At 39.4% G+C, this 23,275-nt stretch overlaps 1 protein-coding gene across 4 annotated transcripts in view; it reads left to right on the forward strand.

Moving 5' to 3' along the window:
* Positions 1-7,794: 7,794 nt before the first annotated feature.
* Mfn1 (mitofusin 1) overlaps positions 7,795-23,275 on the forward strand; it is a 62,850-nt gene continuing 47,369 nt past the window's right edge. Inside the window, exons 1-6 of one of the 4 annotated variants that reach the window (XM_013033690.1) lie at positions 7,795-7,926; positions 9,432-9,550; positions 13,188-13,323; positions 17,055-17,217; positions 17,745-17,869; positions 19,411-19,519. In XM_013033690.1, coding sequence (XP_012889144.1) covers positions 9,439-9,550; positions 13,188-13,323; positions 17,055-17,217; positions 17,745-17,869; positions 19,411-19,519 — 645 coding nt within the window. In that variant the 5' untranslated portion in view covers positions 7,795-7,926; positions 9,432-9,438. The other 3 variants (XM_013033693.1, XM_013033691.1, XM_013033694.1) reach the window with 3 other exon arrangements.

Raw genomic sequence — 23,275 nt, forward strand, 5'->3', positions numbered from 1 at the left:
CCCTCCTCCTCCCTCCCTCCCTCCCTCCCTCCCTCACTCTCTCAGCTACCACTCTACCACTCTGAGCCACAGCACTACTTCTGGTTTTCTGGTGGTTAATTGGAGCCCAGGCTGGCTTTGAACTGCAATCCTCATATTTCAGCCTCCTGAGTAGCTAGGATTTTAGTCTTGAGACACTGGCACCTGGCTCACTTTCAGCTTTTATGGTGGTGAATTGGAGACAAGAATCTCAATGGACTTCCCTGCCTGGGCTGACTTTCAGGTCTTAATCTCCTGAATAGCTAGGATTATGGGCATTATTCATTAGTGTTGAACAACTATGTTCTATGGATGATTTTTATCATCTTTGCAACTCCTCCTCATCCTATTTGGGTTTTCAGAAAGTTTTTTTTTTAATGCAGTCTTTTCCACTGACAGTATAGTTGCAGCAGACTTCTCCCTAAAATATTATTTTTTTTGTAGGTCATGGGGCTTGAACTCTGGGCCTGGTAGCTGTCTCTTAGCTCAAGGCAAGCGCTGTACCACTTGAGCCACAGCTCTATTTCTGGCTTTTTCTGCTTATGTGGTGCTGAGGAATTGAACCCAGGGCCTTATGCATGCAAGGCAAGCACTCTACCACTGAGCCACCTTCCCAGCCCCTCCCTAAAATTCTTTTGTTGAAATAATGCCCCATGTGATAATACTAAGAGATGAAGATGGTCCTTAAGAGGTAATTTGGTTATGAAGATAGCACCTTCATGAATAGTATCAGTACTTTATAAAAGATAGATCTCACACTTTTTTTTCCTTATGTGAATACAAGAAGTCAAGATCTTCAACCTGCAAGAAAGCTTTAACCAGAACTCAATTATGCTGGCACCTCAAACTTTAACTTCCTGGCTCCTAGTCTTTGTTGTAGATAGCAGCCTAAACGAAGGCATAGTAGATTTGTTTCCTTTGATTCCTTTTTTTCTAGTATCCAAATTCCTTTCCTGCCATATTTGGTTTTTAGGGTTTTTTTGTTTATTTTTGGTGGGGCTTTGTTTTTGTTTTTGCTTTTGCCAGTCTTTGGGCTTGAATTCAGGGCCTGGGTACTGTTCCTGAGCTTCTTTTGCTCAAGGCCAGCACTCTACCACTTGAGCCACAGTGCCACTTCTGGCTTTTTCTTTTTGATGCATTCTAGGCAAGCACTCTACCACTAAGCCACATTCCTAGCCCCTCCTAACATGTTTAACAGCACTTTCTTGTATACCCTGTAAACATTTTATATATAATGAGTAGCAATTCTCTATATTAAATTGTACAACTCAATATATGTATTTTGGCTACTAAAAAGCATGACAACATGGCATAGATAATATAGTTAAATTCCTTTGTTGCTGCTCCTCTCTCTCTCTCTGTAGACAGATAGATAGATAGATAGATAGATGTATATATATAGTTAAATTTCAGTATTGGGTAATAAGCAACTGAAATGTTTAATCAGAAGAAATTATTCTAAAATGATAGAATATTAGGTCTAGGAGGGCCTCAAATCTAGTCCAGGCTCATAAAATATACAATATATTGAAATAACTGTACATGATCCATAGTTTTAATTTTCATGGCTGTAACTAAGATGTTAGAACATTTATTACACCAAATCTTTGACTCATGAATATTTTAGGACAAAATTACATTTAAAGAAAATAAGACAGATACAGTGGCTCAAGCTACTCTAGCTACTTGGAAGACAGAGAATCGGAAGATGTAGTTGAAGGCCAGCCTGGCATAAAAACTCATGAAAATCCATCCCAAACTGCTGGCTAGGCAAAGTGTCAGCACACCTGTTATCTTAGCTATGGAGGAAGCACAATGGCTGGATCAAGTGGTTGTATACCTATCATCCTCAGCAACAAGGAAAGCACAAATAGGAGTATTGTAGTCTTCTTTGGTCTAAGACCCTATCTCAAAAAAATTAACACATGGGCTTGGAATATGTCTTAGTGGTAGATTGTTTACCTAGCATGCATGAAGTCCTGGGTTCAATTCCTCAGTACCACATAAACAAAAAAAGCTGTGGCTCAAGTGGTAGAGTGCTAACCTTGAGCAAAAGCAGCTCAGGGACAGTGCCCAGGCCTTGAGTTCAAGCTCCAGGACTGGCATAATAATAGTAATAATAAAAATAATAATAATAATAAAAAGCCAGTCACTGGTGGCTCATGCCTATAATCCTAACTACTTAGGAAGTTGAGATCTGAGGATCATGGTACAAAGCCAGCCCAGATAGGAAAGTCTCTAAGACTCTTATCTCCAATAAGCTACTCAAGAAAAAGCTGGAAGTGGCTCTGTGGCTCTCATGGTGGAGCACTAGCCTTGAGTGAAAGAAGCTCAGGGACAGAGCTCAAGTTCTGAGTTGATGCCCTAGGACAGGCACACACACACACAAAAAAAACAACACAAAAAGTGGCTGGAGGCAAGGCTCAAGTGGTAGCAAGTACAGCACTCTGAATTCAATCCCCAGTGCAAAGATTGAGAGAGACAGAGAGACACAGAAAAAAAGATTGATTTAAAGACATTGTGTGTGTGTGTGTGTGTGTGTGTGTGTGTGTGTGTGTGTGTGTGTGTGTGTGCCAGCACTAGAGTTTGAGCTGAGGATCTGGCCCCTCTTCCTTTGCTTTTCACTTTTCACTTAAGACTGATATTTGTTGCATGAGCCACAGCTTTACTTCTAGCTCTTTACTAGTTAATTGTAGATAAAAAGCCTCACAGACTTGTCTATCTGAGCTAGCTTCAACCCAGGATCCTTAGACCTCAGACTTCTGAGTAGTTAGGATTATACATGAGACCCGCTGGCTCCTGGCTTACAGGAAAATGTTAAGTAGTAATACATTGGAAATGCATAAGGAATATTGGGTAGTAGATACATAAACAAGTGAAATTTGAGATTGGGATCACAGTTTAAATTTAGGTGTAGCATAGAAAAAAAAATTCCTACCTAACATCATTGTGTGTGTGTGCATGTGTGCGTGTGCTCGCATGCATGTGTGTGTGTGTGTGTGTGTGTGTGTGTGTGTATGTGTGCTGGTCCTGGGGCTTGAACTCAGGGCCTGGGCACTATACTTGAGCTTTTTCTCTTCAAGGTTAGCATTTAACCACCTGAGCCACAGATCCACTTCCATCTTTTTTTTTTTTGGTGATTAATTGGAGATAAGAGTCTCATGGATCTTCCTTCCTGAGCTAACTCTGAACCATAATCCTTGAACTCAGTCTCCTGAGTAACTAGGATTTCATGCATGAGTAACTGGGGCTCTGCTTTCTGTTTAAAATTTTGTGATAAATCTAACATTGTTCAAAACATTTTGTTCAAAATCCCATTGGATATTCAAGGACTGGTGTACATCCAATGAAATTTTAGGATTGTTTTTCTGTGAAGAATTACACTGGACTTTTGACAAGAATCGTATTAAATAATACAATAATAGCTATTTTAATAATAGCTTTTTCACAATACTAATTCTTCCAATCCATGATCACAGATCTTTCCATCTTCTAGGACTTCTTCAGTTTCTTTCTTCAGTGATATCTGTTTTTCATTGTAGATCTCTCTCACTTCCTTAGGTTTATTCCTAGGTATTTGATTTTTAAGGGTATTATGATGGGATTATTTTTATGATTTATTTCTGTCTGTTCATTTTTTGCAGAAAAACTACTTTTTATTTTAATTTTGGATCCATATAGGATCATGTCATCTGAAAATAGGGATATATTTGACTTCTTCATTTCCTATTTGTATGTTTCTGTCTTTCTCTTGCCTTAGGCTCTGACTAAGAATTCAAGCACTATATTACTGAGAGCAGGAAATGTGGACTCCCTTGTCTCACTGCTAACTTTGTAGAAATGACTTCAGTATACCTCCACTTAGAATGATATTGGTTATATGTTCATCATATTCTGTCTCTACTATGTTGAGGTATATTTCTTCTATTCCTAGTTTCTTCATAGTTTTTAATTTTTGTCTATCATGAATGGCTGTTAAATTTTGTCAACTCTTTTTCTATATAAATAGAGATGATTGTTTAATTTTTGTCCTTTATTCTGTTTATGTATTATATTACTTTGTATATCTCTGGAATAAAATTAGCTTGATCACAGTGTATTATCTTTTTGTTTTTTGTTTTTCTTGTAAGTCCTGGGGCTTGAACTCAGGGCATGGGTGCTGTCCCTGAGCCTCTGGGTGCCCAAGGCTAGCACTCTACCATTTGAGCCACAGCACCACTTCCAGCTTTTTCTGAGTTGTTTGTTAGAGATAAAAATCTCATAGACTTTTCTGCCCAGGGTGGCTTTGAACCATCATCAGATCTCAGACTCTTGAGTAGCTAGGATTACAGGGGTGAGCCACCAGCACCTGGCTATATTATCTTTTTTAATGTGCTGATGAACACATTAATGTGTGTTTTGAGTTTTGCAGCTATTTGTATCAGGAAAACTGATCCACAAGTTTCTTTCTTTTTTTTAAACATGTCCTTATCTGATTTGGATATTAAGATATTGTGAGCCAGGAACCAATGTCTCATACCTGTAACCATAGCTAGGCTGATATCTAAAAATCTGTTTGAAGCCAACCTGGACAGGAATTTCTATGAGAGTTTTATCTCCTACTAACCACTAAAAACCAGAAATAAAGCTGTAGTTCAAGTGGTAGAGTACCAACCTTGAGCACAAAAGCTAAGAGACAGGACTTAGGCTTTGAGTTCAAGCCACAGTAGGAGCATATACACACAAAAGATAATACTTAACTCACAGAATGAGTTTGGTAGTTTTCCTTCAGAGAAGATTTACTGAGCTTTCTCTCCCTCCCTTTCCTTCCTTCCTTCCTTCTTTCCTTCCTTCCTTCCTTCCTTCCTTCCTTCCTTCCTTCCTTCCTTCCTTCCCTTCCCTTCCCTTCCCTTCCCTTCCCTCCCTCCTTCCCTCCTTCCTTTCTTCTTTTTTTCCTGCCAATACAGAGTACTGTAGTTTGAACTCAGGTCCTGGCCTTGTCTTTTTAGCTCTTTCACTCTACCACTTGAACCACATTTGTTTCCAGATTCTTAACTGTTAATTAAAGATACGAATCTCTCAGATTTGTTTGCCGGGGCTTGGACTAATGATTCTCACTTCTCAGCCTATTTAGTAATTACAGTCATGAACCACAAGTGCCTCAGCTTGTATTTCTGAAAGTAATTTTAAACTATAGTTTACTAGAACTACAGGTAAGTTAAAGATCTATTGTTTCAGAACAATTTGTTGATTCACCTAAAGCTGGAATGAAACCTATCATTAATTCTTAGGTGGGTATAGTTTTGTTGTTGTTTTTTAAACCAGGTGCTGGTGGCTCACACCTATGTAATCTTAGCTACTCATGGGACTGAAATCAGTGATTTCAGGTTTGAAGCCAGCCAGTGAAGAAATATCTGTAAGATTCTTATCTCCAATTAACTACCCATAAGTGGAGGTTTAAGTGCTAGAGTGCTAGCCTTGAACAAACAAAGCTCATGAGACTGGGGATGTGGCTTAGTGGTAAAATGCTTGCCTAGCATGCATGAAGCCCTAGGTTTGATTCCACATCACAGAAAAATCTGGAAATGGCACTGTGGCTCAAGTGGTATAGCTTGCCTTGAGCAAAAGGAACTCAGGGACAGTGCCCAGGCCCAGATGCAAGCCACAGGACTGGCAAAAATTATAAAAAAGCTCACGAGCAGCATCTAGGCCCTGAGTTTGAGTCCCAGAACCAGTAGACACATAGACACACACAGAAACACATACACACACACACACACACACACACACACACACACACACATGCACATCTAGTGACATTTGACCTTGGGGAGCCACAAAAACTGGCTGGAAAGTTTAATTACAATGTTTTCTCTCAGAGACCTTATAAGCCCACCCTCTGTTTTAGTTCTCTTTGCATTTCCCCATCACACATGGCTAGCTATCATTCCTCCCTAAAGGGCTTTTCCTGTGTGTGTGTTTGTGAGAGAGAGAGGGGGGGGAGGAAGGAGGGAGGGAGGGAGGGAGGGAGGGAGAGAGGGAGCGAGGAGAGGAAGAGTGACTTGGGGCTTGAACTCAGAGCCTGGGTGCTGTTGCTGAGCTTTTTTGCTCAAGACTAGATCTATACTTTTGAGCCACAACTCCACTTGCAGGTTTTTGGTGGTTAATTGGAGATAAGGGTCTCACAAACTCTCTTACTTGGGCTGGCTTTGAACCTTGATCATCAGACTTCAGCCTCCTGAGTAGCTAGGCACCAATGCCCAACACAGAGATGCCTATTTCTTTTAAGAATGAGAACTTGAAGTTAGTCTTTGGATACTTAGGCATAGGCCTAAGTCAGGAGTTTTTGCCCTTGTTCTGTGTTGATGAATATAGCAGGAGCTGGGACTGTGGATCCTGGGTCCTGAATGACCTAAAAGGTCTCTATAGAAGGAGTATAAACTTACAATGGAATATTACTCAGACATAAAGAAGAATAAAATTATGTCATTTATAGGGAAACATGGATCTGGAAACCATTATGTAAAGCAAAGTAATCCAGGCTCAAAAGGATAAATGTCACATTTTTTTCTCATATGTGGCTGATAGGCTTAAAATAATACATTATGTACATCACATACACATAAACATATGATTAATCTAAAACTGACTAAGATATGGTATATGAGCACAAGAAATATCATGGTAATCACAATCTGCAGTTTCACAAGAATTCCTAACAAATTTAACAAGCACTGGCCAAGGACATATCAAATTCAAATCACCTCAAACTTACACATACACTCTCCTATTTCACCTCAAATCTCTCCCTCTCCTCCCCCCCCCCCCCCATGCAGGACACCATTCAAGAATAGAGAAGTACTGAAGTTTGAAATGTTCTCTCTCTCTCTCTCTCTCTCTCTCTCTCTCTGTTGTACTGGTACTGGAACTTGAACTCTTGCTTTGCTCTTCTGCTCAGGGTCTCAAACTCTTGCTTTGCTTTTCTATTCTCTCAAGGCTGGCGCTCTACAACTTGAGTCATATTTCTACTTCTGGCTCTTTTTTTTTTTTGTAGAAAATGGTTTATCAATTCCATTTTGGTATAAAACACATGGAAGAAACCTGGCCAATCTATACGCAACTATCACTATGTGAAAAGGTTCTTTTTATCAAACTTTGAGTCTAAAAACGTACAAATGTTTTTTTCTATCGTGCCTTCAGTAATTTTCTATGCTTTTCTATTTAAAAAATATGGAACGCTTAACGAATTTGCGTGTCATCCTTGCGCAGGGGCCATGCTAATCTTCTCTGTATCGTTCCAATTTTAGTATATATGCTGCCGAAGCGAGCACTACTTCTGGCTCTTTAATGGTTAAATGGATAGTTATTGGTTAGCCTCACAGATATATCAGCTTGGGCTATTTTCAAACCGTGATTCTCAAATTTCAGCTTCCTGAGACGCTAGTTTTACAGACGTATGCCACAGGTGCCAGGTTGACATGTTTCCTTTTTTATATTGGTCTGGCAAAAAAAAATCCTCTCTAGTCAGCATCTCAAAACCCACCTTGTCTCTACATTCTTTTAGTTCTCTCTAAGACAGCCATTTCTAGACTCGGTACATCTAGGAAACTTTGAAGGGCAAAGTTGTTGGGAGGACTGGACAAACCACCATTCTACCCACCGCCTCTGCCCACAACAACGTTGCCTTCTGCCCATAAGAAAAATGGAGCCTGGGTATGACGTATTTCCGACTAAGAAATCCAACAGAATAGGGTTGGCCCATGAACCGGAAGTAGCTGCCCTCCGGCCGCTCCTGCCGCCGCCTCTCTTTTCCCTTTCCAGGTCTGACTTCTCAGAGGATGGGGCGGTCTGCGTTCTTTGGTTGGGCTGCGGTTGCTGGGTGACCGGTCACTGCTGGGACCATGTGAGTGCGAGCTGCTTCGACAACTGGTTAGTTTGCGACGCTGTGGGTGACCTTCGAACGGACAGGGACAGTGGGTGGAGAGTTGTGTGCTCTGTGACGAGGCGCCGCCGCCGCCGCCGCGGTCCTTCTGAAGGAGCAGCGAACCCGGTGGTCAGCCGGGCCCGCAAGGCCGAAGCCCGGAGCTGGGCTGAGGGTTCCGGGTCGCGGCCAGCGCGCGCTGGCAGGTGGCGGGATCTGGTCTGGCCTCTCCCAGAGGTAGGTGTTTACACCAGCGGAACCGGGTTTCTGTCCCCACCTTGCTTTTCCCACACAGCAAGACAGAAGGATCCTTCTTGATGGCCACGGGGCTATGATCCAGGCACGCCTGCTTTATGTGTAGACGCGGATGGAGTTTTCCTTGGTGTCGGTAAAAGAAGCCCCCGGGGAGAACATGAAAATAAAAAGAAAAAATATATTCCTTCAAAGTTTTCGGGGTGTGTGTGTGGTGTGTGTGTGTTACTACTGGGGTTTGAACTCTGCCTGGGCACTTATCAGCTGTTTTGCTCAGGCCCCGCGCTCTTCCACATCCGGTTTTTTGCTTTTTTGCTGGTTAATTGGAGATAAGAATCTCACGGACTTTCCTGCCTGGCCTAGGTACTAAGTGTAGTAGCTTGCTGAGTGGCTAGGATTATAGATGTGGGTGGGGCCACCAGCGCACAGCTAAATTTTTCATACTTGTCTCCTTCGTTGAATGCTACTTCTTTCTGAGCTTCAGTACTGCACTGTTATCCAGGAATTTTATTTTTTCTCTCTGCCTGTCTACTTCCACGCATCTATAGCACCAGATTGAGAAGCATTATTTATTAAGTTACTCTGATTTTTGCTTCCCAGAAGTTTTTTTTTTTTTTTTTTGGCGGGGGAGGGGGGAAGTCCTGTCGTGGGGCCTGAACTCTGGGCCTGGGCGCTGTCCCTCAGCTTTTCAGCTCAAGTCTAGAGCTCTACCATTTAAGCCACAGCTGCCACTTCCAGTTTTTTTCTTTTTGCTTATATGGTGCTGAGGAATCGAACCCAGGGCTTCACGCATGCAAGGCAAGTACTCTACCACTGAGCCACCTTCCCAGCCCTCCCAGAAGTTATTAAGAGTCATTTACTTACAGTTTAGCCACATTTAATTTCATCCTCACCTAAGAAAAGTAAAAGTAAATATTGCAACCAAAGATTTTGTCCAATAGATTTCAACTTTAGTGACATGGTATCCAAAATCAGTCTTTAACTTCTGATTAAAACACTTTCACCAAAACAGTTACCTAAAAATGTCCTATTTGTTTAATTTCCTCCGTTGGGGAGATAAGAAGTAGAAAATGAGCATGTTTAATTAGTGCAGAGGTGTGTGTGTGTGTGTGTGTGTGTGTGTGTGTGTGTGTGTGTGTGTTTGAGACAGTCTCACAGTGTGCTCAGGCTTACCTCAAACTCTTAAGGCTCAAGTGACCCTCCTGTCTGAGCCACAGAGGAGGCTAATTACTGTTTTTCTAACTTTTTTTTCTTCCCCTAGTATCAGAATGGCAGAAACGACTTCACCATTGAAGCATTTTGTGCTGGCAAAGAAGGCAATTACTGCAATCTTTGGCCAGTTACTGGAGTTTGTTACTGAAGGATCATATTTTGTTGAAGGTTAGATCCTCTTAAATCTCATGTCTGTTGAAAATAGAATAAAATGCTTTATTATTTTAACTTTAGGTATTAAGCTCACATTTTGCTACATATGATAAAGGATACACATAATGAAGGAACCCCATTTCTGCAATTAAGTATTTATGTGTAAGGTACTCCTCTAAGCACTTTACTATATTAATAACTTCTTTTAACCCTTACTAGGTAGTTTATAATCATACTCCTTTTAAAGATCAGAAAACCAAGGTATAGCAAAGTTGAATAGTTTGTTCAAGATGACATAGCTAGGAAGTTCCCAGATTAAAACATTTAGTCTATCCCCATTTACTCTTTTTTTTTTTTTTTTTTTGCCAGTGCTGGGGCTTGAACTCAGGTCCTGGATACTGTCCCTGAGCTTCTTTTTGCTCAAGGCTAGCACTCTACCACTTAAGCCACAGTGCCACTTGTGGCTTTTTCTGGGTATGTGGTACTGAGTAATTGAGCCTAAGGCTTCATGCATTCTAGGTAAGCACTCTACCACCGAGCCACACACTCTCAGCCCTCCCACTTACTCATATCTTCCCCAATTTAGCAACTATGGTATGACCTCATACTTACCTTTTTCTCTCAGATGATGCAGGATTACAGTAAGGAAAGGATAAGGTGTTTTAAGTAATGTCTTACCAAGATATATTAATTTGGAAATAACTTGAGATTTTTTTATAGATATATAATATATATGTATATATATCTTATATATACTATATAACATATAATCACCTATATGAGCATATAACATGTATAATACTATAATAATTATATATGTAGTGATATATAATAACATATAAGTAATATATATTATATATTCATATAAAGATATACAAATATATATTTGAATGTTATACTAGAAGCTAGTGAAATTGTAATTTTAGAATCTGAATACTATTTCATTTGTTCTAGAACCTCAGAAAAATGGTGCAGAAAGACAGTAAATAAATCAGGAACATAGAACAGCCAAAACATATTCAGGAAAATAGAATAGCAAGAATAAAATGATAAAAATCAGTGATTTTTTTTTCTTTTTGGTTGGCTCTGGGGCTTGAACTCTGGGCCTGGGCACTGTCCCTCTTCAGCTCAAGGTGAGAGCTCTACCACTTGAGCCAAAGCACCACTTACGGTTTTCTAAGTGGTTTATTGAAGATAAGAGTATCATGGACTTTCCTGCCTGGGCTGGCTTTGAACCATGATTCTTAGATCTGAAGCTTCTTGAGTAGCTAGGATTACAGGCTTGAGCCACTGGTGCCTGGCTCCATGATAATTTTTAAATCTTGTTTCTGTCATTTACTAAATTGTACATACTGATGCAAATGAAAAGTTAACAGGAAGTATTAAGTAAGAATTGGAATAGTTTTAAGTAGGCCTGTCAGTCTATAATTATGATTATTTCTGTAGCTGAATTAGTCTATTACTTTTGAAAAGAAGTGATAAGAATATAAATGTTAATCTATTCCTGAAATAAAACAAAACTAAAGGGCTGTATAGCTTTTTGAACTTTCTCCTTCTGTGTCGGAAAAGATTAGAGCTAGGATGGACATTTACTTCTAATCCTGGGAAGAAAGGTATACAGTCTGCAATTCACTTTTCTCTCTGTCTTGTCTTCTTGATTGAACTATTTTGTTGCATACCTGTAAGAAGCGGAATAAGATGTGATAAGGTAGCAAGATCTTGCCTAGATGAACCGCATCTTAATTTCTGAGGGGTTGCTGTTCACTCTTTACTATGTGACACCCCTTCTTAGCTCAAAATTGTGTTGAAAAATAATAGGGTACTAGATTCGTATTTCTCTTCTGAGAAGTGTATTTTAGGGGCTGGAATGTAACTTAGTGGTAGAGTTTTTGCCTAGCATGCATGAAGCCCTGGTTCATTTCCTCAGTACCACATATACAGAAAAAAACCACAAGTGACACTATGGCTCAAGTGGTAGAGCTAGCCTGGAGCAAAAGAAGCTTAGGGACAGTGACCAGGCCCTGAGTTCAAACCCCAAGACTAGCCAAAAAAAAGTGGATTTTGTTTCAGGTGGGTAATTTGTACTCTTAAGACTTAGACAAAGCTGGCCACCAGTGGCTCACACCTGTAATCCTAGCTACTCTGGAGGCTGAGATCTGAGGATCGTGGTTCAAAGCCAGCCCAGGCAGGAAACTCCGTGAGACTCTTATCTTCAATAAACCACTAGAAAACCAGAAGTGGCACTGTGGCTCAAGCTGTGGAGCGCTGGCCTTGAGCTGAAGAGTGCAGGGACAGCGCCCAAGCCCAGAGTTCAAGCCCCATGACTGACAAAAAAAAAAAAAAAAAAAGATTTAGACAAATAAATACATTATCACTTAGGTCTTTACATTTTTTAACTATTTTTGAAATTCTTAAGTGTTTTTTGTTTTTTTCTTTTCATGAAAACTATAGTTTGAACTCTGGGCCTCATACCTGCTGAGCAGGCCCTCTACTACTGGAGCTAGACCCCATTCTTTCTGGTGCTTTATTTATTTATTTTTGTCAGTCAGTCGTGGGGCTTGAACTCTGGGCTTGGGCACTGCCCCTGAGCTCTTCAGCTCAAGGTGAGTTCTCTACCACTTGAGCCACAGCATTACTTCCTGTTTTCTGGTGGTTTATTGGAGATAGAGTCTCATGGACTTTGCTGACTGGGCTGGCTTTGAATGGCAATCCTGAGATCTCAGCCTCCAGAGTAGCCAGGATTACAGGTGTGAGCCATCACACCTGGCCTTGATGCTTTATATCTTTGTCATAGAGTTTAATTGTTTTTATCTGGGGTTAATCTCTGACAGTGATCATCCTACCTATGCCTCCATGTAGCTAGGATCACAGCAGCTTGCCACTATACCCTATTTGTTGCTTGATATGGGATGATAGTTTTTTGATCAAGCTTACCTTAAACCCTGATCTTCCAGATCTCTGTCTCCTAATTAGATAGGCTTACAGGCATTAGCCACTAAGCCTGGTTATTATTCTTGAGACTTTTTTTTTTTTGCCAGTCTTGGAGCTTGAGCTCAGGGCCTGGGTACTGTCCCTGAGCTTCTTTTGCTGTACAACTTGAGTCACAGTGCCACTTCCAATGTTTTCTGTTTATGTGGCACTGAGGAAGTAAACCCAGGGCTTTCATGTATGCTAGGCAAGCACTCTGCCACTAAGCCACATTCCTAGTACTTTATTTTTTAAATTCTTTTGGACATGATTCTTACAACTAATTGCAGTAGGTGGCATGTACCTTTTACTAAATATTCAAATAATGTGAACATTTAGCATTTTTATTTAATTTTTTATTTTTATTTTTTGTTGGTTGTGGGGCTTGAACTCTGGGCCTGGGCGCTGTCCCTGAGCTTTTAAGCTCAAGGCTAGCACTCTACCACTCAAGCCACAGTGCCACTTCCGGCTTTTTCTGTTTATGTGGTGCTGAGGAATTGAACCCACAGCCTCATGCATGTGAGGCAAGCACTCTACCACTGAGCCACCTTCCCAGCCCAGCACTTTTATTTTTTAAATAATGTATTGATGTAGAACAAAGCCAAAACATATTCACATATTCACAAAACATATTAACTTAATACTCATTTGTACTTCTTTTTCTAATACCATTTCTATTTTGTAGCAACATATAGGAATCCTGAACTTGATCGAATAGCCACTGAGGATGATCTGGTAGAAATACAGGGCTATAAAAACAAGCTTTCTATCATCGGCGAAGTTCTATCTCGGAGACACATGAAAGTGGCATTTTTTGGCAGGTAATCATCATTTCTTCTAAGGTTAATTTTGAGAAATAAGCTTTTTTTTGTCAGATATTGGAACAAGTTATTTCTTTTCCTGGGCATGGGATAGCTATGTGTGCAATAAAGACTCTCTCAGATAATGGGCAGTGAAGGGCACAGAGCCACAGCTTGCCCCAAGGGCAAACAATTGAGACTATATTATACTGTTTTGCTAAGCTAGGCTGATGGGTCTATCAAAATATGTAGCCTCATAATAATATGAGGAGTATCATATTAGTATTGGATGTGAAAATATCCAGGATTCCACTGCTTGTAAAAAAATATAAAATTGAAAGTGAGAAATTATGCATTTGGAGAACCAAATGTAGTAGAATTTAAGGCATTAAGGAACATTGGCAAGAAGAGGGAAGTAAAACAAGCTAGATTTTTTTAAGGACTTCAAATATCCTGGTAAGTGTTTCATTTTTAAGTATTTTGAAAAATAAACAAGAGGATTATAACTGGATATAATGAGAATAGAATGGATGAGAGTAGAAGGTAAGACTCAGTTATAGTAATCTAGATAAAAAAATTCTAAGGTCCTAGCTTGTGAGCTTGGAGAGTGGGGTGATAAGAAATGCAAAAGAGTAGTTAGTCTAGCCTGGTGATTAGTTTCAGAAAGGTGAGAAAATAGTCATGAATTACTTGAGTGCCATTCTTTGACATAAGTATGTAGGAAAAAAGGTAGAGTTTGGTTTTGAATAATTTAGATGTGCATCTCTGGTACTTAGATATTCAAAATTTTAAATTTTAAATTGGAACTAGAATTCTAAGAATGTAGAAATCATTGACTTATTTTGGTGATTGAAACCAAAGAATACAAGGGGAGAATATGTAATGAAAAGGAAAAACAAAGACAAGATCGTGGAGAGTAAGAGGAATTTTTTACAAAATAGAGATGCCATGTGGGTAGTAAAAGCAAAATTAGGAAGGAGTCGTATGCTACAAATATTTGGTCTTTGTGTTCTTTGCCACAGAACTTCTAATCTTCTAAGACTCTCGGCATTTTTGAGTGACAGGTGGGGGCCACTAGATAGTTTAAGGCTAAGACCTGTCACCAGAAAAACCAAGTGATTAGAAGATTAAAGGGTTGATACTATTGAACCCGATGGATGAGCATGGAAGTGCTTATGCTGAGAGAGGTCATGGATACTTCATCTCTATCCTTCTCCAAAATGTGCCCTGTCTATCTCTTCATCTGGCTACTCATCTATACCCTTTATAATATACTTCTAATAACATAAGTAAAGAGTTTGTTTCTTTGAGTTCTGTGACCTGTCTAACCAAGGAAATAATTTGTGGATTTGTGGGAACTATAATTTTATATTTGCTGGCTTAGAAGCACAAATCATTATCTTAGACTTGGAAACTGGTCTTAGAGGATTAAATCCTTTACTTGTAGATGGGACATTATGTAGTAGAGATTTGAATGTTATAAATTGAATTAAAGGACACATATTTGGTGTGTGCTGTAGAATTTCTAGAGAGATATCCTAAATTTCATGAAAGACATCTGATCACAGGAGTGTTCTGTGGTAAGTGTGAGAGCAATAGAAAAGATTAGAGGTTCACAATCATCAGTAATGGGCTTCTGACCATTAAAAGTACTGGGGCTTTTTTTGTTTGTTTTGGTGCTAGTACTAGGGCTTGAATATGGGGCCCTGAGCTTTACCACTTGAGCCACACTTTTACTTTTGGCTTTTTGCTGGTTAATAGGAGATAATAATCTTCCAGATTTGTCTGCCCAGGCTGGCTTTGAACCCTGATCCATTGACCTCAGCCTCCTGAGTAACTAAGATTACAGGCATGAGCCACTGGTGCCTGGCTTCTTCCTACACTTTCTACTCTGTTTTTTTTTTTCTTTTTTCGTGTGTGTACGTGCGTCTGTGTGCGTCTGTGCATGTGTGTGTGTGTGTGTGTTTTCTTGAGTGTGTGTGGGTGTGCACGCGCGTGCGCATGTGTGCATGTGCATGATGCTGTTCTAGGGCTTGAACTCTGGACCTGGGTGCTGTCCCTGAGCTTCTTTTGCTCAAGGCTAGTACTCTACTTCTTGAGACACAGCTCCACTTCCAGCTATTTTGGTAGTTTAATGGAGATAAGACTCTCACAGACTTTCCTGCCCAGGCTACTTTGAACCACAATCCTCAGATCTCAGCCTCCCGAGTAGCTAGTATTACAGATGTAAGCCACTGGCTTGCTCTGGTTATCTTTGAGATAGGGTCTCAGGTTTTGTCCAGGTTAGCCTGGACTGAATTCCTACCACTTATACATCCCACTGTAGCTGGGATGATCAGCCTGTGTCATTGTGCTCAGTGTTTTCTATTATAAGGCTGTTGTGAACTTTTTTGCCTCAGCTGGTATACAACTGTGGTCCTTCTGATCCCAGCCTCATTGCTGGGATGACAGATGTGCACCACTGTGCCTAGCTGTTGATTAAAATTATTATCATTAGTTTACATTAGTTGTACAGAGGAGAATTTCATTGTTATATTCCCATACATATTTATAATTTAGAATGCATTGCAGTCAATCTCATTCTATCCGTTACTGTCTCTTTTTCCCTTCCCAGCCAGCCACTGCTCTTGAGGATCACTGTAGCAAAACCTTAGGAAGTGATCAGAAGGAGTAAATTTAAGAATTGTCATAGATATCCCTGTAAGTTGTATTTTAGTGGCATTAAAAACCTATTGAGACAAGTACAGTGTGTAACAAGTAAAACCATAATATAAACAAAAGTATGACTTAAACTGAAAGAGGTGAGACATGTACTCTAAAGATAACATGTTTTTGTAATGAAGCAAAAGGTTCTGAACAGCTTCTGGGGTTTAGGTGAATTGATTGGAAAGCAAGCCTCTGTAGGGTTGTATGAGGTATTAGTTTTCAGTGTTACTGTAATTGTTCCGATTATTCTAATTATAAAACAAATTACTGGGGGGCAGAGGAAGGATGGGAAGGGGAAACAAAGGAGGAGGCTACAATGTTTGATAAGAAATGTACTCATTATCTTGCCCATGTAATTGTAACTCCTCTGTACAGTATTTTCACAATAAAAAAAATTACTTCCAACTTAGCAAAATAAAAGCAACAGTTTTATTGTGCTCATGAATTTTGAGTAAGGAATATTGTGAATAAGGCCCAGTGGAGATGCCTTATATTTGCCTCATAGTATTTGGAGCCCCAAGAAGGATGAGGCCTATCAATTAAGGGCTGATATCATCTGCGGTGCTGGGAGATTAGGACTGTCAACTGGAGGCATCTGGGCAGATATCATTATTTAGCTTGACTTTATCACAGCACATCAGATGTATTGGAAGTGAACTTCTATTTAATGGCAAGACTCCCAAATACATGTGATCTAGTAAGCATGATTGCCTTTTATGCTTAACCTTGTTGAAGCATTCACAACCTAGCCCAGATTAAAGAAGATGGGATGTTGGACTTCATCTTTTATCCTATGAATAGTATAAAATTTTGACCTGTGATTTCAAATTGTTACAAGAGGCAAGAAAGTTAAGGATATCTTTATGGGAAAAGTAGGATTTGTTGTCTGGTAATTTTTTTTTAGTTGTAAAAACCAAAAAATCCTTTTGGTGAAATTTTAATGAAATTAGAATTTTGTAAATGTTGGCCAATAAGACCTAGTGGAAGAACAAGTTATTTTTTTAAATTGATTTGCTTTATTTTTCATGATATTGTATATTTTTCAGGACAAGCAGTGGAAAAAGCTCTGTTATCAATGCAATGTTATGGGATAAAGTTCTACCAAGTGGAATTGGCCATACAACCAATTGCTTCCTGAGCGTTGAAGGAACTGATGGAGATAAAGCCTATCTTATGACAGAAGGATCAGATGAAAAGAAGAGTGTGAAGGTAGAATATTTAATAATTAGCAACATAATGTACATTTTATAAAATGTTATAAAATATTATCATTTGCTGTATATGCATAACTTAAAACATCAGTATAATTTACACACACACATAAATGTCTCCTAGTGCGCTCTCTCTGTCTGTCTCTCTCTCTCTCTCCATTTTCTAAAACAATTTCAACAAATTTCACTGAAAACAAAACATTTTAAGGTGAGGAGTGTGGTTTAGTGGTAGAGTACTTACCTAGCATGCATGAAGTCCTGGGTTTGATTCCTCAGTACCACATAAATTAAAAAATCAGAAGTAGCACTGTGGCTCATGTGGTAGACTTCTAGCTTTGGGGCAAAAAAGAAGCTCAGGGACCAGTTCCCCTGTCCAGAGTTTAAGTCCCAGGACTGGCAAAGAAAACCCATAAAAACATTTCGACCATATTCACCCTGTTCTCCCCTTCCTTGTTAGTACTTCGCTCCCTTTTTATCAACTTTTATTAGAAGCATATTTTTTGTTTTCTCTCCTTCGTTTTTCAGACAGTTAATCAGCTGGCCCATGCTCTCCATATGGACAAAGATTTGAAAGCTGGCTGTCTTGTACATGTGTTTTGGCCAAAAGCAAAATGTGCCCTCCTGAGAGATGACCTGGTTTTGGTAGACAGGTAAGTTTATATTTGGATTTGTTTTCTCTAGACTTAAGCATAATTAATATAATATTTACTTCAGTATATGGCATAAAAAAGTTTAAGACATTTAATTGCTGCTTTGTTCTCACTTGAGGTTTGAATGATCATCTGGTTTTTAATAGTTGCATAGTCTGATTTTTTTACAGGAAGTTTTTTTTTCGAAGATAACCACTTGCTTTAGTTTCTTTAATAAAATTTGATAGTTTGTAAAATTTTGTAACAGTAGTAATTGTAGTTGAGATAGGATTTAGAAACTCTACTGTGATTGTTGGTGGTTCTGGGATTAAACTCAGGATTTTGGCACATGGTATATAATACTCTCCTTAAGCCGTATCCTCAGACTTGGACAGATAACTTTAAATAGGTATTTCTCCTTAACAGTAATGACTTAGTGATAATGTTGCCCAAAGTAATTTTGCTAGGAAGTTTCTATAGCTTTTTGTTATTCAAGAGTTAGGAGAATGCTTTTGGGATTTTTTTTCTATGTGTCATTTGTCTTTTATGAAGTGTACATTTAAAAAATTTATTTTGTGGTATTTGGGAATAAACCAATGGCTTGTATATGCTGGGCAAGCAGTCTTACCTCCAGTTCCTCTAATGAGTTTTAAAATCACTTACTATATGTGCTTATGCATATCAGTTGAACCTTTTCATTAACTAAAAGAAGTAATGATTTTCAAGATTTATGTATGTTCTTGCTTTCTTCAATTAAATATCAGTGTTCTGTGGAAACTATTTGCTTTTGATGATGGGCATTCCTTTCAGCTAGAAGAGTGTTTCAGGTGATCAAACAGAATAATTCAGGTGAGAGAGAAAATAATTTGTGAAATACAAATACAATATTAGCCAATTTTACTTTATTTCAAGTCAGATTATATCTACAACCTCATCTGTAAAGATTGATAATTGGCAAATCCTTGCCATTTTTATGGTATGGATGGTATTTTTATAGCTACTAGAGGTTTTAATTATCATTATCATCATTATTTTTATTTTTATTATATAAACATTTAAATCTCTGTGCTTTACTGGATATGGTTGCTTGCACTCTCTCTGTTTTTCAGTACTGAGGATTGAACTCAGACCTCACGTTTGCTAGTTTGTTTACTCAACCACTTGAGCCATGCCTGAGGCCCTGCTTTTTTCTGGTAATTTGGGATGGAGGCTCAAAGACTTTTCTGCCTAAGCTGGCTTTGAATGTCAGTTTTCTTGACCTCAGTCTCCTGAGTAGTTAGGATTACAGGCATGAGCACCTACGGCTAAATGCACCTCCCCTTTTTATTGTCTAGTAGCTTAGATAGTTTTATTATTTCAGTACTTATTTTCAGTCTTTCAGAATATAAAGATTAAAAAGATTGAAGAATTGATCATTTTACTTGATTTGTCAAAAATTTCCTAGGCATTATTATGAATAATTGATTTAAACTCTATAAACTTTAGGCTCCAAATGATATGAAAATATTTTTTAATCTATAACCCAATTGTTTTTAATATAATTGTTATCTCACTTTGATTAGTCCAGGCACAGATGTCACTACAGAGCTGGATAGCTGGATTGATAAATTTTGCCTAGATGCTGATGTCTTCGTTTTGGTTGCAAACTCTGAATCAACACTAATGAACACGGTAATCATGTCACTGTCTTAGCATGGTAGGAAAGCAAATAGTGTCCATTTTCACCCTTAGAAAATGAAGGAAATCCAAATCATGAATTATAATCAAGAGAGAATGAACAGGGCTGGGAAGGTGGCTCAGTGGTAGAGCTCTTACCTTGCATGCCTGAGGCCCTGGGTTCGATTCCTCAGCACCACATAAGCAAAAAGAAAAAAGCCGGAAATAGTGCCCGTGGCTCAAGTGGTAGAGCTCTAGCCTTGAGCTGAAGAGCTGAGGGACAGCGTTCAGGCCCAGAGTTTAGGCCCCACAACGGGACCCAAAAATTTTAAAAAAAAAAGAGAGAATGAAGGCATTGTTTCCATAGGATTGGAATAGCTATTTTTGATTTTCTGTACTTTTCTAAAGGAAACTGTAGCAGTCTAGGGTTTGTATGAGTTCAAAGTGTGAACTGAACTTGCATTCACTTCTGATTACCTCAGAGGGAATGAGTGTCAAAATCGTTAGGTTGTTTACTGATGTCTCTTTAATTAGGTATAAACCAGTCCCTGCAATCTGTCAGACAAAGCCCTGCTTGTGCTTCTATTTATTTGATTGTTTATATTAACCTATATTAGTAGCTATATAAGGAGAGCTTTAATTTTGACATTTTTTTTTTTTCGGTTGTGGGGCTTGAACTCTGGGCCTGGGTGCTGTCCCTTGGCTCTTCAGCTCAAGGCTAGCGTTCTACCACTTGAGTCACAGCGCCACTTCCGGCTTTTTCTGCTTATGTGGTGCTGAGGAACCGAACCCAGGGCCTCATGTATGTGAGGCAAGCACTCTACCACTTGAGCCACCTTCCCAGCCCCTAATTTTGACATTTTTGTGCCACCATGTATACAATGTATTCCAGTCTCTTCCCTCTATTCTTGTTCTATTGGTGGTTTTTGTTTTTGTTTTTGCTGTTCTGTTGCTTGAACTCTGGGCCTCAAGCTCTAGCTCTTTTTTTTTTTTTTTTAATTTTGCTCATAGCTAGCACTATACCACTTGAGGCACACTTCACTGATTTGTTGATTATTTGAAGATAAGTATCTAGAGGATTTCTTAGGACTAGTTCTGAATTGTGATTGTCAGATTTCAGCTTCCTTTACCTGCAATTTGTCTACTTCTGAATTTCTTTTTCTTTTTTTATTCCTATACTGGAGTTTGAACTCAAGGCCTGTGTTTGCTTACTTGTTTGCATGTGAAGGAACACTGGGCCTTCAGCCCAATGTTTTGCTGATTATTATGGAGATGGAATCTCATGGACTTTTCTGTCTGGACTGGCTTCAAACCATGATCTTCCTGATTTCAGCCTCCTGATTAACTATTACAGACATGAATCTAGCTGAAGTTTTCTTTTTAACAATCCCTGTTAATGATACTTTCAAGGTCATTTTATTACTAGTTCCTCCTTTATATAGCTTTTTCTAATTTCAGCTATATGTGGCTTCTCCTTCTGAATAGTCGTGGTAATTGTTTGTGGTAATTATGTTACACACTTTCCAATTGCTTCTTGTTGTTTGTGCCAATACTGGGGCTTGAGTTCAGGGCCATTTATTCTCAATTATTTTTTTCCTCATGTCTGGTACTCTACCACTTGTGCCATAACCCAATTCCAGTTTTTGTGTGATTAATTGGAGATGCAAGCCTCATAGATCTGCCCAAGTTGGCTTCAAAACTTGATCCACCTCTCCCAGCATAAACAGTAGTAGCTAGGATTATAAACATGAACCACTGAATCCTACTTTTTTTTTTTTTTTTTTTTCTGGTCGGCCGTGGGGCTTGAACTCTGGGCCTGGGCGCTGTCCCTCAGCTCTTCAGCTCAAGGCAAGCGCTCTACCACTTGAGCTACAGCGCCACTTCCGGTTTTCTGGTGGTTTATTGGAGATAGGAGTCTCACGGTCTCTCCTGCCTGGGCTGGCTTTGAACCGCGATCCTCAAATCTCAGCCTCCTGAGTAGCTAGGATTACAGGCGTGAGCCACCAGCGCCCTGCTTGAATCCTACTTTTTTAAATTAGTTCTATACAAATATCTTAAAATGGTAATTTACTTAGGTATTTATTTGTTTTAATGGTTTGTTTTTGTGTATTAGTGTTTGAAATCTAGGATACACAGGCAGGCAGTATACTGCTAAGCCATGTCTTTAGCCTTTTTTTTTTAATCGGTCGTGGGGCTTGAACTCGGGGCTTGGGCACTGTCCTTGCACTCTTCAGCTCAAGGCGACCACTCCGCCACTAGAGCCACAGCACCCCTTCGGGTTTTGTAGTGGTTTATTGGAGATAAGAGTCTCACAGACTTTCCTGCCCCGGCTGGCTTTGAACCGAGATGCTCAAATTTCAGCCTCCTGAGTGCTAGGATTACAGGCGTGAGCCACCAGCGCCTGGCTTAAGCCCTTTTTTACACTGGTTATTCTGAGATAGGATCTTGACTTTTTATTCTTCTAGTTTCAGCTGGGATGACAGGTGTGTGCCATGGGTATTTGGCTTAATTCTTTTTTTTAAATGGCTTATCATAATTTTTTTAAGTAACTGACTAAAAAGAGAACTGATAAATACAAGAGTGTTGCTGGCTCGTATTTTATACAGGGATTACACCTCTCCTGCTTGGCTCTTGCTGTCACCCTGTACAGCTACAAAGGCTATAAAAAGGAAGCAGTATAAACAGACACAAATAACTTCTTTTGCTTTTGTACATACAGTTTGTAAGCTTAGTTTGAACTGTTCACAAGATACTTCTCAATTTTTCTTTAATAACAACAATACTTAGGTCTTAAAAAAGGTTTTAATAGTTGGGTACCAGTGGCTCAAGCCTATAGTGCTACCTACTTAGGTGGCTAAGATCTGAGGATTGGAGTTTGAAGCCATCCTCAGCAGCAAAGTCCATGAGACTCTTATCCTATTAAACCATCAAAAAGGGAAATGGAGCTGTGGCTCAAGTGGTAGAGTACTAGCTTTTTATTACTACTACTACTATTAGTAGTAGTATTAATTTCTTTTTTTTGCCAGTCCTGGGGTTTGCGCTGAGTGCCTGGGCACTGTCCCTGAGCTTCTTTTGCTCAAGACTAGCACTCTACCATTTGAGCTACCACACAACTTCTCCCTTTTTCTGTGTATGTGGCACTGAGGAATTGAACCCAAGGCTTCATACATGTGAGGCAGGCACTAAACCGCCTTCAGCCCTAGACGCTAGCTTTAAGCAGGACTACCCTCAAAAAATACAATAAATGATTTCAAGTAACATTTTTAAAAGCATGTACCATTTTTTTTATTTTTTATTTTTTTTGGGTCCGGTCGTGGGGCCTGAACTCTGGGCCTGGGTGCTGTCCCTCAGCTCTTCAGCTCAAGGCTAGCGCTCTACCACTTGAGCCACAGTGCCACTTCCAGCTTTTTTTTTTAATTTTTGCTTATGTGGTGCTGGGGAATCGAACCCAGGGCCTCATGCATGCAAGGCAAGCGCTGTACCACTGAGCCACCTTCCCAGCCCAGCATGTACCATTTATTAATAATTTTATGTCCTATGTGTAGTAAAGAGTGATAAATACTATTTACATTTCAAAAAAGATTCATGGCTGATACAGAGAAAATCTTGTTTTATTTTCTTATCTTGAAAAGGTATAATGCTTGAAAAGTGCCTTAGGATCCTTAATTTATAGGTCTTATGCCACGGACCGGGTTCTGTCGGGACGACGGAGGACACCTAGGGGAGGAACCTGGAATAGGATGGGGAGATGGCAAACAGACAACTCACACA

This window comes from Dipodomys ordii, unplaced genomic scaffold, assembly GCF_000151885.1.
Source record: "Dipodomys ordii isolate 6190 unplaced genomic scaffold, Dord_2.0 Scaffold175, whole genome shotgun sequence".
In the NCBI taxonomy this organism is placed as follows: domain Eukaryota; kingdom Metazoa; phylum Chordata; class Mammalia; order Rodentia; family Heteromyidae; genus Dipodomys; species Dipodomys ordii.